The sequence below is a fragment of the Kogia breviceps genome, chromosome 13, assembly GCF_026419965.1.
Source record: "Kogia breviceps isolate mKogBre1 chromosome 13, mKogBre1 haplotype 1, whole genome shotgun sequence".
Taxonomy (NCBI): Eukaryota; Metazoa; Chordata; class Mammalia; order Artiodactyla; family Physeteridae; genus Kogia; species Kogia breviceps.
Window position 1 is genome coordinate 52,245,506 of NC_081322.1, and position 16,153 is coordinate 52,261,658.

General features: G+C 36.8%; 1 protein-coding gene across 2 annotated transcripts in view; it reads right to left on the minus strand.

Annotated features, from left to right (window-relative positions):
* TBC1D32 (TBC1 domain family member 32) overlaps positions 1–16,153 on the minus strand; it is a 196,006-nt gene that overhangs the window by 134,684 nt on the left and 45,169 nt on the right. For both annotated transcript variants that reach the window (XM_059083266.2, XM_067011725.1), the window contains exons 14-16: positions 15,212–15,304; positions 10,194–10,336; positions 8,478–8,605 (exon numbers count right to left, since the gene is read on the minus strand). In XM_059083266.2, the coding sequence (XP_058939249.1) occupies positions 8,478–8,605; positions 10,194–10,336; positions 15,212–15,304 (364 nt within the window). The remainder of the gene's footprint in view (positions 1–8,477; positions 8,606–10,193; positions 10,337–15,211; positions 15,305–16,153) is intronic.

Here is a 16,153-nt window from a genome sequence, read left to right on the forward strand (position 1 = left end):
ATAGCAGAAAAAACTTAAATAAGTGATGGACAATAAAAAGAAACCTTAGAACTCATGACAAAGGGTTAGTCTTCATAATTTTCAAATAATTGTTATATATGGATAAGAAAAAGACTTCCAGGTTAACTATGTCAGATTGAACACATACATTCACATCCGCTCCCTCCTGAAATATTAAAATGCAAAAGTAAACAAAATTTTCAGAAGGCTCTTGCAGCCATCAAGAACAAGGAGAGAAAAAGGATATGATAGTAACAAAGTTTGGAACCTAGAATAAAAGAATAATTCAGAGCCTAGAAAAACTGAATGATCAGCCACAGTGTAGAAAATGGAATCAACATGATTTCATAGAATCTCTCAAAAAACTCAAATTGGTGGCACCAAAAATCTCTATAATTGGAGGTACAAGTGGGACTTAAAATAGAGATGCCTGAAACTCAGTTTAAGAAGGAATTTGACCTCCAGATTCTTTTCACATTCCATGTAGTCACCCTCTGTACCTCTTGGAAGTTAGGCAGAGATTAAAACTGATAGCAAGCAGTACAGGATTTAATCAAGTTTTATATACTAAAGCTCGAGACCCATCACCTTTTGCATTCAGTGTTCTTCTCTCACTAGGCTTATACTCTCTTCAGGCAGCTAACTGTAAGAGCCTTCTTTATGGACTCTGACCAGAACAAAGACAAGACTAAAGATATTTACATTAAAGTTTCCTCAAACAATACCATGGCAAGGTTCCCCTTCAGCAAAGGCCACAAGTGACAAGTCCCACTTCCATGCCTGAGTTTCAAGCAGCTTTTTACTAACTTTAATATCTTTGAAGAAATCTAATTTAAAAAGTCAGACCAAGATAACAAATACAAAAGTCTATTTGAACAGAAAAATAAAATGACAAATGAAAAGTTCATTACCTTCACAGAGGTAAGAAGAACTTACACTCATGAAACAAGAATAGGATGCTAGGGCTTCCCTGGTGGCGCAGTGGTTGAGAGTCCGCCTGCTGATGCAGGGGACACGGGTTCGTGCCCCGGTCCGGGAAGATCCCACATGCCGCGGAGCGGCTGGGCCCCTGAGCCTGTGCGTCTGGAGCCTGTGCCCCGCAATGGGAAAGGCCACAACAGTGAGAGGCCCACGTACAGAAAAAAAAAAAAAAAAAAAAAGAATAGGATGCTAGTGAGAACACTCTTGGACAAAAAATCATAGCAATATTTTTTGATGCATCTCCTAAAGGAAATAAAAGCAAAAATAAACAAGTGGGACCTAATTAAACTTAATAGTTTTTTGCACAGCAAAGGAAACCATCAGTAAAATGAAAGACAGCCTACTGAATAGGAGAAGATATTTGTAAATGATATGACCAATAAGGGGTTAATATCCAACATATAAACAGCTTATACAACTCAACATTTAAAAAAAACCAAACCCAGATTAAAAAATGGGCAGAAGAACCGAATAGACATATTTTCCAAAGAAAAAATGCAGGTGGCCAATAGGCACATGAAAAGATGTTCAACACTGCTAATCAACAGGGAAATGCAAATCAAAACCACAATGAGATTTTACCTCACACCTGTAAGAATGGCTATCAGAAAGAACACAAATAACAAATGTTAGGATGTAGAGGCGAGGATGTAGAGAAAAGGAAACACTGCTGGTGGGAAATGTAAATTGGTACAACCACTGTAGAAAACCATACAGAGTTTCTCAAAAATATTAAAAATAAAACGACTATATAACCCAGCAATTCCGCTCCTGAGTATGTATCCAAAAGAAACAAAAACACTAATTCAAAAAGGTATATGCACCCCAGTGTTCATAATAGCATTATGTACAATGAAAGCAACCTAAGTGTCCATCAACAGATGAATGGATAAAGAAAATGTGGTGTGTGTGTATACACACACACACACACACACACACACACACACACAGTGGAATACTACTCAGTCATAAAAACAAATGAATTTTTGCCATTTGCATCAATATCGATGGACTTGGAGGGCATTAGCCTAAGTGAAGTAAGTCAGACAGAGAGACAAATACTGTATGATATCACTTATATGTGCAATCTAAAACATACAACAAACTAGTGAATATAACAAAAAAGCAGCAGACTCACAGATAAGAGAACAAACTAGTGGTTACCAGTGGGGAGGGGGAGGGGCAATATAGGGGTGGAAGAGTGGGAGGTACAAACTACTGGGTGTAAGACAGGCTCAAGGATGTATTGTACAACATGGGGAATACAGCCAAGATTTTGTAATAACTGTAAATGTAAAGTAACCTTTAAAACTTGCATAAAATAAAAAACAAAATAGGGTGGTAGAGTAAGAATGTACTTTTAAAAAAGAACTAGAAATAAAAATTTCAGTAGCAGTGCTTGAAAATAAAGCAAGCTGAGGCAATTTCCTAAAAAGTAAAAAAAAAAAAAAAAAGGCATAGAACAGATAGGGAAGTCTAAATCCCAATGAGAGTTCAAGAGAAAACAGAAGATCACTGCCCCAACTTTTGGCTCCCAGCAACCAAAAATTCACTTTGTTGTTATGAATTTGTCTATTTTGGATATTTCATATGATTAAAGTCATATTATGTAAAAACAAAGAGACAAAAAAGAAATGAAATCCAACTATTTTTCTTAAACTCAAAGACATAAATGTTCAGATTAAAAAAGTCCAACAAATAGGTTAAGAACAGAACTTCATCAAGAAACATCATAAAATTTCAGAATACTAACAGGCAACAGAAGACTGAAAAGCTTCCAGAAAGAGGTGGGGGAAAAGCCATCCTGTAGTGATGATAAAGGTCATTACAAAGATAAAAGCTATGCACCAGACCAAGCAAGAAAAAAACAAAACAAAACAAAACAAAGAAGGTATACGCAGGTGTCCATACACATCTGCCTCCCATTGCTCATGAGAGCCCAGTAAAATAAGAATACAGTTGTATAAATGGGAAAACCCCTGAACAATGGCAAGAATGGGAAGAGAAAGAGGTTTTAAAGACTTCTGGGCGAAGGCAGACAGGGAGGGAGCAGCTCCAGATTACAGAGGCAGAGAAACCCACAGTATAAAAACCCTGCCTGGAATGCAGAAGAGGAGAACCATTGATGGAGCTCTGAGCTCAGAGTCAGCAAATGCAGTGAGGCCCAAAGTGGGAAGGAGTCTGATCTGCTCCTGCCCCACACTCACCTCAGGAGCATGGGCAGCTTTTATACCAGGGCGAAAATCTGAACAAATGTTTAGGGAAAGTGAAAGCTTCTCCAGCGAGAGAAGTGAGCTCCTAAGATAAAAGCCTTCTTTATTCTGGCATCTGAAATGTCCTCAATATAATAGAAAACTCCCAGCAATGCCCTTAGTCTCTTAGAGAAAATTTGCCAATCAACTCACCACACTGGTCCACACAGAGCTGATCAAAATCCTATTCAGGAAAGGTCTAGCTGGAAACTCTCCAACTGATTTAAAAAAAAAAATAATAAGTGGCAGAGCCCGTGTCTACATCCATTTTGTCTTAAATAACCAATAACATGAAAAGCTGAACCCAAAGAAGAGAACGCAAGCAATAGAAAAGGACAGGTAACTACTGGGCTGAGAGTGATTTGGGAAGAATATCACAGCAAATAAGCAAGAATAGAAGATGAGGAAAACAGATTATTCATGGCAGATTAAACCACATGCTTATCTCAGCACCCTCCCCCCAAGCCCCAGAAAAACAGGGACGAAAAATAAAGAGATATAAATCCACAATGGAAAAGAGAAGAAAGAACAATAGCCAAGAGATGTCAGCAGTGACTTAGAGGTGGAAAGCAGCAGTGAGACATGTGGTAACTGAGGAGCAGCCCAGAAAGAAGCAGACCTGAAGAACTGAGCAGAAGCAAGGCACAGCCCAAGCCTAGAGGTCTCAGTCACCAAGAACAGCCCAGGGCAGGATGCAGGTGGGGCTGAACACAGGAGTAGCAGTCTAAGGTCTCCCAACCCATAGCCCCTATTCCCCATCCTGCCGAAAGACTACAGGTTTATTCTCTAGTGTGGTGAATACCATAGCCATTAACCACAGTTAATTTTTTTAATTTAAAAGCAAATAGAAGTTACAACTCAGTTCTGTCACACTAGCCATATATTAAGTGCTCAACGGCCATAAGTGTCTAGTGGTAACCTTACTGGACAGTTCAGATCTAGAACATTCCATCATCACATAAAGCTCTACTGGATGAAGCTGAACGGGAGAAAGTAAGCCTAAGAGGCTCAGAGCTGGAAGCCAGGCATAGCTGAGGACAGCCATGAGGTGCCCAACTAGACAGGGAGTTCGAGAGGGGATGAGGTCAGCATTCTGGACCAGAAGGGCCCCTCCCCAACTAAACTACAGGAACTGGGAAGCCAGGCATGGAAGACCTGGCCCATTTGACAAGCTTAAAAAATATCAAACCAAGTATTCTTAGAAAGTAAAAATCACTATCAAAATAAATCCAAGGACATCTCCTACGTAACAAAAAAGATCAAAAAGGCAGGACTATGAGGGAAAAGCTAAGGGACCCAGAGGATCACACCTGGAAATTCAATAGCCAATTCACAGGAGCACCAAAAAGAGAAAGCAGAAGCAGAGAAAGTGATCAAACTCACAACAGAAGCAAAGTCCCCTATGCCAAAGAATGCAAGTCCTCTCCCTAAAATTGTCCAGCTAATGCCTGAGAAAAGGAAAAAAGACCCAAAGTAAGTCATACCCTCAAGAAACATCAGGTCCTGGAAAGTTTCAGGGGTAAAAAATGCTCCTGGGGACTTCCCTGGTGGCACAGTGGTTAAGAATCCACCTGCCGATGCAGGGGCCATGGGTCCAAGCCCGGGTCTGAGCCCGGGTCCGGGAAGATCCCACATGCTGCGGAGCAACTAAGCCCGTGAGCCACAACTACTGAGCCTGTGCGCTAGAGCCCATGAGCCACAACTACTGAAGCCCGTGCGCCTAAAAGACTGTGCTCCGCAACAAGACAAGCTATCGCAATGAGAAGCCCGCACACCGCAAGGAAGAGTAGCCCCTGCTCGCTGCAACTAGAGAATGCCCACGCAGCAACGAAGAGCCAATGCAGCCAAAAATAAATAAATAAAGTTCACCACTTTACTCCTTTGTAGTGGATACTATAAAAAAAAAATTTTTTTTTTTTTAAAAAGGCTCCTGAGAAAGAAACTCAGCCATGGAACTTGGCAAAAGTGGATGCAGGAAGGCAATGTAACAATGTTTCCAGTCTCCCCACCTAGCCAAGCTATCAACCAACTATGAAAATGTATCTATTCTGTTCAAAGGTAGGAGTTCGGAAACCTTACCTTCTACAAAACTTGTTAAGTACTTGAAGAAAACACCACACAAGGCACAAGCCCACTTTTTACAAGGCACATGTGTGCACACTAAAAGCTAACTAACGCTTAGTGCCTCACATGTAGTAACTGGCTTAAAGTTTTGACAGCCCTGTGAGTCAGGTAGTGCTGATTATCCCTAATTCACAGGTGAGGAACGACTGAGCGGTGGAGCTAGGATGTGAGCCTAGCTAAGTAGTCTGAACCAGGGCTCATTCGACTAACCCTCACTCAGTGCTGCCTCTCAATTTAGTTACTACTAATGCTCCGTTCCTCCTTCCCAAGTTCACTGTCAAGAGTATGTGTTACTTTTGTATAGCAGAAAAAAGAAATTTTTCATTAGTACAAAATAGGTCAAAAATAAAACAATTAAGAAAAAAAGAAAAAAAACTATTTCTCTTATACTAAATCAAAGTTATAGAAATCCAAGCCTCAAAGTCTCCATCTATATAATGAAGATGACCACAGAGGCCCCCTTCCTTAGCCACTGTGAGGATTAAACGGTGACTCATGAAAAGACCTTGGTCCTGTGTGACTATTATCAGAAAGACACTATGTTCCCAGATGTAAACAGATTAAAACACATGACGGAAAAAACGAAAATAACAGATGTCAGAAAAAGTGCAGAACACACAAAAAAAGGGAAGAATAAAGGCAAAACAGAAAACAGTAACAAATACTGTAGATATTAATCCAATCATATCAAATCACTCTAAATGACAAGAATCAATTAAAAGAAAGACTGTCAGACTAGATAAAAAACAAGACTCAGTTATGTGGTATCTATAGAAGCGCATTTTAAATATAATGACAAAGATAGATTAACAGTAAAGGGATGAAGAAAGACATATGCTGACAATCAAGAGAAAGCTGGAGTAACTATATTAATTTCAGACTTCACAGCAAGGAAAATTACACAAAGGGCACATTATATAATAAAGGGGGTCAATTTTCCAAAAAGACATAATGATCCTTAATGTGTATGCACCCAATAGTGTCAAAACACATGAAGCAGAAAATAACAGAAATGCAAGGAGAAAAAGATGAATTCACTGATATAGTCTGAAATTTCAACACCCCTCTGTCAGTAATTGACAGATCCAGCATAAAGCTAGTAAGGACATAGCTGAACTGAACAACCACCAACTACCAACAGTATATAACTGGTATGTATAGAATACTTCACTAGCAGAATATATATTTTTCTCAAGCTCACGTAAGAGATAACATTCACTAAGAGATCACAATCTGGGTCATAAAACACATTTTAACAAATTAAAAATATAAATCATACAAAATATACTCTCAGACCCATAAATAACTCATAGGTCAAAGAAGTCTCCAGAGATGTTTAAAAATATTTTGAACTAATGAAAACACAACTCAATTGTTGGATGCAGCAAAAGCAGTGCTTAGAGGGAAATTTATATCATTGAATACACATATAAGAAAACCTAAAATTCAATCTTAAGCTTTCACCATGGAAAATGAAACTAAATCCAAAAGGAAGCAGAAAATAAAAACTAGAACAGAGGGCTTCCCTGGTGGCGCAGTGGTTGAGAGTCTGCCTGCCGATGCAGGGGACACAGGTTCGTGCCCCGGTCCGGGAGGATCCCGCGTGCCGCGGAGCGGCTGGGCCCGTGAGCCGCGGCCGCTGAGCCTGCGCGTCCGGAGCCTGTGCTACGCAAATGGGAGAGGCCACAGCGGTGAGAGGCCCACGTACCGCTAAAAAAACAAAAACTAGAACAGAAATCAGTCTAATTAAAAACATTTAAACAAATGTTTAAACAAATGAACAGAGGGGGGGAAAAGCTAGTCTTTTAAAAAGATCAGTAAAATTAAAAAGCCTCTTAGCCAGGTTAGAGGGGAAAAAAAAAGTAGAAGCAAATTAACATCAGAATTAAGAGGGGCCATCTCTACTAATCCCATAGACTTTAAAAGGTAATAAAGGAATACTGTAAAAAAACAAAAAAAAAAAACAAAAAGTCTATGCCCACAAATTTAAAACTTTGGTAAGTGGACCAATTCCTTGAAAGACACAACCTGCCAAAACTCTAACAATCTGAACAAACCCATATCTATTAAAGAAATAGAATAATAATCTTCCTAAACAGAAAACACCACACCCCCAAATAGGTACACTGGTGAATTCTATCAAACATTTAAGAAATTATGCCAAATATCTTCCAGAAGATAGATACAGAACACTTCCTAACTTATGATACCAGCATTTTACAGTAAGGCCAAAGATCACAAAAACTACAGACCAATCTCTCTCACACAGACAAAAATCCTCTACTAATATTAGCAAATCAAATTTAACAATGTATAAAAACAATTATTCTAGGTACGCAAAGCTGGTTCAATATTCAAAAAGTTAATTAATGTAATCTACCACTTCAACAGGATAAAAGAACACTCACTGTGGTGTTATTTATGAAGGCAAAATCCTAAACATAACTTGATATCCAATAATTGGACAGAAGTTTGAATAAATTATGGTAAAGTATACAAAAAAGTATCATAGAGCTATTAAAAATGTTTCATTCACCTAGGAAGATGCTTTGGTTACACACAAAAAAACTGCAGAATAATGTATATACCATTTTTGAAATGAGAAAGAATTCTATAAATATGAATATATATACTTGATGCATCATTATAGGTACAGAGAAAGTCTGGAAGCATAAGCAAAATGTTACCATTGGCTAAGCCAGGAGATAGAACTGAGTAGGGGTTAGAGAAGGAAGATGTGGAAGTAGTCAGCATTTCCATTGTGTGGTTTAACTTGAAATCAATCACACGTGGCTTTAGAGGTTTAAAGAGTACAGTCCAAGGAAGCAAAAAAGAACCCATGTGGAGTGAACCTTCCTATTCTTATTTTGAAGTTGCAGACATCAAGACCTACTCTGCCTGTATAATCCATAATCCTGGTTACTCCTGCAACTTTCTGATGATCTAATGTGTTAACAGTTGATCAGAAAACCTAACTATATCTAGAATAGTTATCCCGATTTTCATTTAATATATGACAAAATTTTTGGAAACTTTAAATCAGGTATGAGAAAATATGCTTAAAAATCCCACAGAAATATGCTACAGAAATATGCTAAAAAATTCAAAACAGAAACATACCTTTTTTCTTCAGAAGAGCTCATATTTTCTCCATAAAGTAGTAGAATAAGTCCTTCTTCTACAGAAGCAATTCTTGCCAAAATATCAGCTACATGAATTAAAGCTGTTTCAGAGCAATTTGGAGCAGCCTGTACATTAAATATATCATATAATTTTAAGACACACTAACATATCACAGACTAACATTCAAGGGTGGTTGTGTAGTCAAAGTTATATTACCACAACAAAAAAGTTGATTGTTTGGCTATGAAATAATGTCTGAATTATACATGTCATTAGATTATATTCTCGTACCAGCACAGTTGATAAGGCAAAAACATACACACTTTTCACCCAAACCAATTGATTATTAAAACAGTTGAAAGAATTGCTGCTATTACAGTTTTATGTGTGTATAATTCTAGTTGACAAATACAGTAGCTCTTCTTCTTTGCCCTTTACTTCTCACTCACTGGGTTCCTGTATATCCAATCTAATTTTATTATACATGGTATCTAATATACTACTATCTTTTCTAAGGGATACCATCCCTTCCTACACCTGGTTGTTGGGTCATGAGTTGTAGGTGTGACTAAGGACAGCCAATTCATGGGCTGGCCAATAGCCAATGATGTCATCTAATGAGAAAACATAGGTTGGACCAATCATATTTCCCCACTTTCCATTCTTAAAAGTACTAAAACTAGCTTTACCAGTATATACTAGTAAAGAAAGATACCAAAAGAAAACAAAGTTAAAGATAGATGTATGAAGCAAAGAAGCAAACAATAGCTATGGCTCAAGATTCAGGAGTACATTTCTCAGCTCTGGTATATGGTTTACGTTTCACAATTTACTTTATGGCATTCTATAATATTCAGTTGTGTATTATGCTCTATTTGTTTCTTCTCTGCTCATCTTGTTTCCCTGAGGTTGAATAAGGTTAAAATACTTTCATTGTATCTACTTACTTTCCTAGAATTCCACACTTTGTACTACATTCACATAAATGCTTAATGTTTTCTAAATGAGCAATAAATAATGAATACTTGAATGGGTGAGCAGCTGCCCAGCCCATTGAGAGGTGGACAAAGGGAGATGAAACCAATAAAAACACTACAAAACATGGACATGGAAAGGTGAAAACCTGTAGCCTACTTGATAAAGCTTTAAGTCATTCCCCAGAAATTTAAGTCATAAAAAGTGGAGATATATTAGACTGCACTAGTGGTACCAACTCTTCCACCTGTTAAATGTCTGACCTTAAGCAATTTGCTTCTTTCAGCCTCAGCTGTGAAGGTTAAATTATATAATGTAAGGAAATATACTGTACAACCTGTAAAGAGACATATACGTATGTTCAGAACTGGGATAATTATAAGTTTTTCTAATAGTAGTACTTGTTCTTCATGTAAAACAAAGCTGGCTCTTCAGGAAAATATTTCCAATGGCTATACAGTTGCCATTAAAACAAACAACAAAACATTCACAAGACTTATTAGATTTGTAAAACAAATAGCTTAATAATTTTGGTCCTTACAATCTAAGCCTGACCAAAAAAAGTTTATGTTTTATGTACTTTTCCCCCCACATTGTCATAACTAAAATCAACTGATTGTATAAACTAAGATTTAAAATACAATTATAAGGAAAATGGTATAATACTTCAGATTATCAAATTTAGAAGTTCCACTGAATATTCACTAATATCCAATTAAGAGACTCTTTAGTACTAACCTTAGTTCCTTTCATTAGGTTATGAATAGGCTGAAGAAGCGCCTGGATCACAGTGTTGTTATATAAACATTCAATTGCACATTCTTTTTGATCACAGAGTATACAAAGAATTTCAGTTACCATACTTGCTGGAGAGTAATTCTCTGATAAAGAAGAAATATTTTTTGAAAATTAAAACTTAAGACATTATTATATCTTTTATTTCTGTCAACTACAGCTGTTCCAAAAAGCTCATCAAGGTTAATTAAAGGATGCCCAAAGGATGATTTATTACCAAATTATGACCTTAAACTTGAGAATGTTAGCTTAACTTATCTTCAAGTTAATAAAAGTGAGTAAATGATAATATAAATACCAAAAGACACCATGAGATCATTTGCTGTTTGACATTAAAGTTCTGTTTGATAGTAAGAATGTGGTCTGAAGCAAATTCACAACTTCTCCTCTCCTGGCAAACACCTTACTTATTGTATTCACTTTTCTTCTTTTTCTTAAAAAAGAAGAAAGTGTCTTCAGGTGTCAAGCCTCATAGAAAATTAAAGTCATTAAGACAAAACACAGCCAAAAAGAAGGCAGAGGAGAAACTTTAACGGAGACTAGAATACTTTTTGTGTTACCATAAAACCAAAGGAATGAATGAGAATTTTTAAGACTTTGTTTTAAAATATATATAGGGGGCTTCCCTGGTGGCGCAGTGGTTGCGAGTCCGCCTGCCGATGCAGGGGACACGGGTTCGTGCCCCTGTCTGGGAAGATCCCACATACCGCGGAGCGGCTGGGCTCGTTGAGCGACGGCTGCTGAGCCTGCGCGTCCGGAGCCTGTGCTCCGCAACGGGAGGGGCCACAACAGTGAGAGGCCCGCGTACCGCAAAAAAAAAAAAATAAATAAAATATATATAGGAAGACACAGATACGAATAAATATAATATGGGGAACAGTCCCTAATATAAATATGGTATTTTTAGTTTCATAAATTAACATTTCCAGATATTTGAACTAATATACTGAACAAAATAGTGTTTTACATGAAAATAATAAAGTTTTACAAGACAGTGTTTTACAAAAGTTGGTAATATAAGGTTGTCCTAGTAAGATACAAGACTAAAACACCAAAGTTCTTAATTTATACTACAATATTCCATACTCCATAAATACACTAAGCAAATACTTTACAGAAAGGGAAAACAGAAAAGTTGAGTGATTTTTTTTTTTTAACCAGCTCAAGATGAGAAACCCTGTTTGCAGTGAGAGACTACTGATGAGCATCTGACCATTATTCATTCATTCATCCAACTTTCTGCTACTTTTGAGTACTACGGAGACAAAGAAGTAAATAAAATAGTCCACAAGATGGTAAACGAAGACATTATCAATTATAACAAAGGATAATATTTTTCATAAAGGAAGCATAGTATGTTGTAGGAACATATAGCAGGAGTACCTAACCTAGTACTTTATACATGTAAATATCAATACCTTAAATGTAGAAAAAGTATGAGGAAACATTGTTAGGACTAATAGGCTGTTATAATTACATGGATAAAACCTACCAATTGATAGGTGTATTACAACACTAATTATGACCCAAATAATTTTTTTCTGTGATTCACCTGTGTTCCTCTAAGAATTTGTACCATCATTTCTAAAGTAACTTCCACGTTTAGAACGCTTGAGTCTATAAATCTGGGTTGGGGGGGAGGAGGCGTGTTGTTATTAAGTGTTTTACTTTGAAAACAAATTTTTTCCTTTGAATATCAATACAAGTTATCTCTTAAATGCTGACATTTAAAAAAATTTTTATAAGTCAGTCAACAGTTATAAGACTAAAAGGTATTTTTCTGAAAAAAAGAAAAGGTTTTTCCTTTGCTTTATTCTTCAATAAAAGACGACCCCAAAAATAAGTATTGGATATAAGCTGAAACAAGCAAGCTGATCAAAACACCAGGAAAATATAAAGGATAGAAACTATCAATAAAGAACACACTAATACCTATCAAACTTACTATCATTTAAGAACATCTTGATCTTAAACATCAGAATTCTCAGCACAACTTGTTCTAAATAAAAATGTACACCTTAAGTATCAGTGAAAACATTAAATTTCATGGTTTACTTCCAGGACCAATGTAATTTCTATTTCCTTTTTTACTTTTTCAAAAATAGATCTTTATTGGAGTATAATTGCTTCACAATAGCCTGTTAGTTTCTAATGCACAACAAAGTGAATCAGCCACATGCATACACAGGTCCCCATATCCCCTCCCTCTTGAGGTTCCCTCCCTTCCTCCTTAGCCCACCCCTCTAGGTCATTGCAAAGTACCAAGCTGTACTCCCTGTGCTACATTGCTGTTTCCCACCAGCCAACTATTTTACATTCGGTAGTGTCTATATGTCAATGTTACTCTCACTTTGCCCCAGCTTCCCCCTCCCATCCCATGTCATCAAGTCCATTCTCTATGTCTACCTCTTTATTCCTGCCCTGCAACTAGATTCATCAGAACTTTTAATTCCATACATATGCATTAGCATACGGTACTTGTTTTTCTCTTTCTGACGTACTTCACTCTGTATGACAGACTCTAGGTCCATCCACCTCACTACAAATAACTCAATTTTGTTTCTTTTTATGGCTGAGTAATATTCCATTGTATACATGTGCCACATCTTCTTTATCCATTCATCTATTGATGGACACTTAGGTTGTTTCCATGTCCTGGCTATCGTAAATAGAGCTTCAATAAACATTTTGGTACATGACTCTTTTTGAATTATGGTTTTCTCAGGGTATATGCCCAGTAGTGGGATTGCCGAGTCATATGGTAGTTCTATTTTTAGTTTTTTAAAGAACCTCCAATTTTCCATAGTGGTTGTTATCAATTTACATTCCCACCACCAGTGCAGGAGGGCTCCCTTTTCACCACACCCTTTCCAGCATTTTTTTGATAATGGCCATTCTGACCAGTGTGAGGCGATACCTCATTGTAGTTTTGTGCATTTCTCTAATAATTAGTGGTTTTGAGCATCTTTTCATGTGCCTCTTGGCTGTCTGTATGTCTTCCTTGGTGAAATGTCTATTTAGGTCTTCTGCCCACTTTATAACTGGATTGTTTTCCTGATACTTGAGCTCCATGAGCTGTTTGTATATTTTGGAGATTAATCCTTTATCTATTGTTTCATTTGCAAATATTTTCTCCCATTCTGAGGGCTGTCTTTTTGTCTTGTTTATAGTTTCCTTTGCTGTGCAAAACCTTTTAGTCCCATTTGTTTATTTTTGTTTTTATTTCTGTTACTCTAGAAGACAGGTTAAAAAAGATCTTGCTGTGGTTTATGTCAAAGTGTTTTTCCTATGTTTTCCTCTAATAGTTTTATAGTGTCTGATCTTACAATTAAGTCTTTAATCCATTTGAAGTTTATTTTTGTATGGTGTTAGGTAGCGTTTTAATTTCATTCTTTTACATGTAGCTGTCCAGTTTTCACAGCACCAGTTATTGAAGAGGCTGTCTTTTCTCCATTGTACGTTCTTGCCTCCTTTGTCGTAAATTAGGTGCCCATATTTGTGTGGGTTTATCTCTGGGCATTCTAACCTGTACTCTTGATCTATATTTCCATTTTTGTGCCAGCACCATACTGTCTTGATTATTGTAGCTTTGTGGGATAGTTTGAAGTCGGGGAGCCTGAGTCCCCCAACTCCATTGTTCTTTCTCAAGATTGCTTTGGCTATTCAAGGTCTTGTGTGTCTCCATACAAATTTTAAGATTTTTTGTTCTAGTTCTGTGAAAAATGCCTTTGGTAATTTGATAGGGATTGCACTCAATCTGTAGATTGCTTTGGGTAGTACAGTCATTTTCACAATATTGATTCTTCCAATCCAAGAACATGGTATATCTCTCCATCTGTTTATGTCATCTTTGATTTCTTTCAACAGTGTTTAATAGTTTTCTGAGTACAAGTCTTTCACCTCCTTAGGCAGGTTTCTTCCTAGGTATTTTATTCTTTTTGTTGCAGTGGTAAATGGGAGTGTTTCCTTAATTTCTCTTTCTGATTTTTTGTTGTTGGTGTATAGGAATGCCAGAGATTTCTGGGCATTAATTTTGTATCCTGCAACCTTAACAAATTCATTGATTTGTTCTAGTAATTTTCTGCTGGCATCTTTAAGATTTTCTATGTATAGTGTCACATCATCAGCAAACAGTGAGTTTCACTTCTTTTCCAACTTGTATTCCTTTCACTTTTTTCTTCTCTGACTGCTGTGGCTACGACTTCCAAAACTATGTTGAACAATAGTGGCGAGAGTGGACATACTTGTCTTGCTCCTGATCTTAGTGGAGATGCTTTGTTTTTCACCATTGAGTATGAGGCTTGCTGTGGGTTTGTCATATATGGCCTTTATTATGTTGAGGTAGCTTCCCTCTATGCCCATTTTCTGGAGAGTTTTTATCATAAATGGGTGTTGAATTATTTCAAAAGCTTTTTCTGCATCTATTGAGATGATCATATGTTTTTATTCCTTAATTTGTTAATGTGGTGTGTCACACTGATTGATTTACATACAGTGAAGAATCCTTGCATCCCTGGGATAAATCCCACTTGATCATGGTGTAAGATCCTTTCCATATGCTGTTGGATTCTGTTTGCTAGTATCTTGTTCAGGATTTTTGCATCTATGTTCATCAGTGATGTTGGTCTACAATTTTCTTTTTTTGTGATATCATTTTCTGGTTTTGGTATCAGGGTGATGGTGGCTTCGTAGAATGAATTTGAGAGTGTTTCTCCCTCTGCAGTTTTTTAGAAGAGTTTAAGAAGGATCAGTGTTAGCTCTTCTCTAAATGTTTGATAGAATTCTCCTGTGAAGCCATCTGGGAGGACTAATGTAATTTCTTATGAATAATGCTGCAGCTTAATGAAACCTCTTTACTAACCTAGTAAAACATCTTTACTAAACTCAAAACATCCAGAAAATAGAATATTTTTAGATGGTTTCTATTTCTCTATTTATAGTAACAATAGAAGCAGAATTACCTAAATGACCAGGTGATGTCATCTTTGGACAACTTGGTGAGTAATAGATAAGTTGGGTAAACAGAACCAGCAGATCTGCAAGGGATACTGCATCTTCAAAAAGGAAGGAAAAAAAAAGTTATCTTCTAGCATATGTTTACAACTTAGAAAAAATTTAACTAAGCTTCCATCCTCCTAATCTGAGGTTTCATAGAGACTGTGGTACAATTAGGGAGAAAGAGGCTATAATCCAAGATTATATCAGGAAGAATAAATTAGACATAGTAAGTTAAAAGCTAATGAGGGTAAATGATGCAATAGGTGCTATGTGAAGGTGTAGTTTTACCACTTATGTTGAACCAATCATTTAATATAAACCTACCATAGGAAGCTCTATGAATCTGATCAGGGCTGTTTGAGTTTATTCAATTAGGAGCAGTAAAATTCAGCTTAGCATGTTGGTCCAGCTAACTTACCTATATAGCACTGTAGAACAGAGGTTAGCAAACTTTCTTGACCAGATAGTGAATAGTGTAGGCTTTGTGGCCAAACAGTCTGTCACAAAGATTCAGCTCTGCTCTTGATGCACTAAAGTAGCCATAGACAATTTGCAAATGAGTGAGTGTGGCTATTTTCCAAAAAAATTTATGTATGCTGAAATTTGAATTTTATATATTTTCCATCACACATTAAGTTTTCCCAATAATTTAAGAATATACAAGCCAATCTTAGCTCAAAAGCCATACAGAACAGTGTACCAGATTTGGTCTATGGGCTGTAGTTTACCAACACCTGCTATAGAAGCTTACATAAAAAATTTCTGGTGAAAGCACATGTGAATTAAAAGTGAATGCTGACCTATACTAAATACAGTAGGATAGATCTCTCAAAACTGAGTTTTGAGATGATCTGTGACATCTGATAGGCCAAAATGTTGCTGTCAAAAGTCAATTAAAATGCTAA